The 1,208-nt window shown below is 40.2% G+C and overlaps 1 protein-coding gene across 1 annotated transcript in view; it reads left to right on the top strand.

The window, feature by feature from the left end:
* LOC109539465 (choline transporter-like protein 1) overlaps window positions 1-1,208 on the top strand; it is an 8,354-nt gene that overhangs the window by 2,936 nt on the left and 4,210 nt on the right. The window contains exons 3-6 of the mRNA XM_048669470.1: window positions 147-275; window positions 332-474; window positions 527-619; window positions 679-854. Of these exons, the coding sequence (XP_048525427.1) occupies window positions 147-275; window positions 332-474; window positions 527-619; window positions 679-854 (541 nt within the window). The remainder of the gene's footprint in view (window positions 1-146; window positions 276-331; window positions 475-526; window positions 620-678; window positions 855-1,208) is intronic.

Raw genomic sequence — 1,208 nt, 5'->3', positions numbered from 1 at the left:
AAAACCCATTAGTTTCAAGGAATGGCCTCGAACGTCTATCTCTTGTGATAGTCATAGGCAATCATTTTTCCTTTTAAGAGCGCTTATGCCAACTTTTTCTGTTCAAATCTCTCTTAGAACCCTGTATATTAAATGTATGTTTTTAGCTGATAGACTTTAAAAAACTTGCCCCCAATGTGAGCTTGGATGCGGTAAATATTCCCGAAATCCCAGCCAATAGGAAAGCCACAAATGTGCGCTGGCTCATCACCTTAATAGCATCCATCGTTATTCTGGTAACTAGAAGATCGGTATTTTTTGCAATTTTCACTGATACAAATCGTGTGCTCAGATCCCGTTTCTGATCTACACGATGATGCACTCAGACATTAAGAGGCTCACTGTGGGATACGATAGCTGTGGGGACGTTTGTGGGGAGATCAATCAGCATCGGGATGGAGTTGCGTGTTCTGGCCAGGATTTGACTACTAAACCGTGAGTTTTTTTTATATATAAACCACAGCGAATGCAAATTTACTTCCCTCAGCTATATAAAATACGACGATACATTTGCTGGGGCGGACTCTTCGACATGGACGATAAAACGAGGCTCCTGCCTAGCAACTTGCCCCAATGAATAGTAAGTAGCATCGGCAAAATCGCCAAAAACGCTTTTGGAATAATCGACTTTTTGCCCAGTCTGGTCTATAACGGGGTTTGTTTGAAACAATCGACCATCCGCCACCAAAACGCTATGAAGAGTACTGTTGACTATGACTACGAAAACTATGATTCGCAGATTGAGGATGAAGATTTAGCTTCCTATTACGCCAGTATCAAGTGGCAGCTGATAATTTCCTGCTTTTTATCAATACGTAAGTTATAAACAGTTCGTATTAGGTATACAGATTTGTTTTTCAATTCGCTTTCCAACGATGCCCAAACGAATTTTCTGGCTCAAATGGTTCTTGAGAAATTTCGAAAAAACGAAAGTCATGTTGAGTCGATTTTGCCACTCAGACAAAGCGCGCAAATCACTTCTTGCAATCAAGAGTTTTTTGCGAAAACTGCCAACATTTCCTTATCGATGCTTAATTTTCTAAAAAGGCCATTTAGTTCTCTCTGGAATGATGAAAAAATGAGCGCTTTTGCTCATTTTGCTTCCGAGAAATGAGCAAAAACGGGACGGAAAACATGAAATTTTGGCTTAATCTTGCACCTAAGTGTCT

Source organism: Dendroctonus ponderosae, unplaced genomic scaffold (genome assembly GCF_020466585.1).
Source record: "Dendroctonus ponderosae isolate FM_Combo_2020 unplaced genomic scaffold, Dpon_F_20191213v2 Dpon_F_20191213_8, whole genome shotgun sequence".
Taxonomy (NCBI): domain Eukaryota; kingdom Metazoa; phylum Arthropoda; class Insecta; order Coleoptera; family Curculionidae; genus Dendroctonus; species Dendroctonus ponderosae.
The sequence above is the reverse complement of the archived record's forward strand: the minus strand, read 5'-3'. Positions and strand labels throughout refer to the sequence as shown.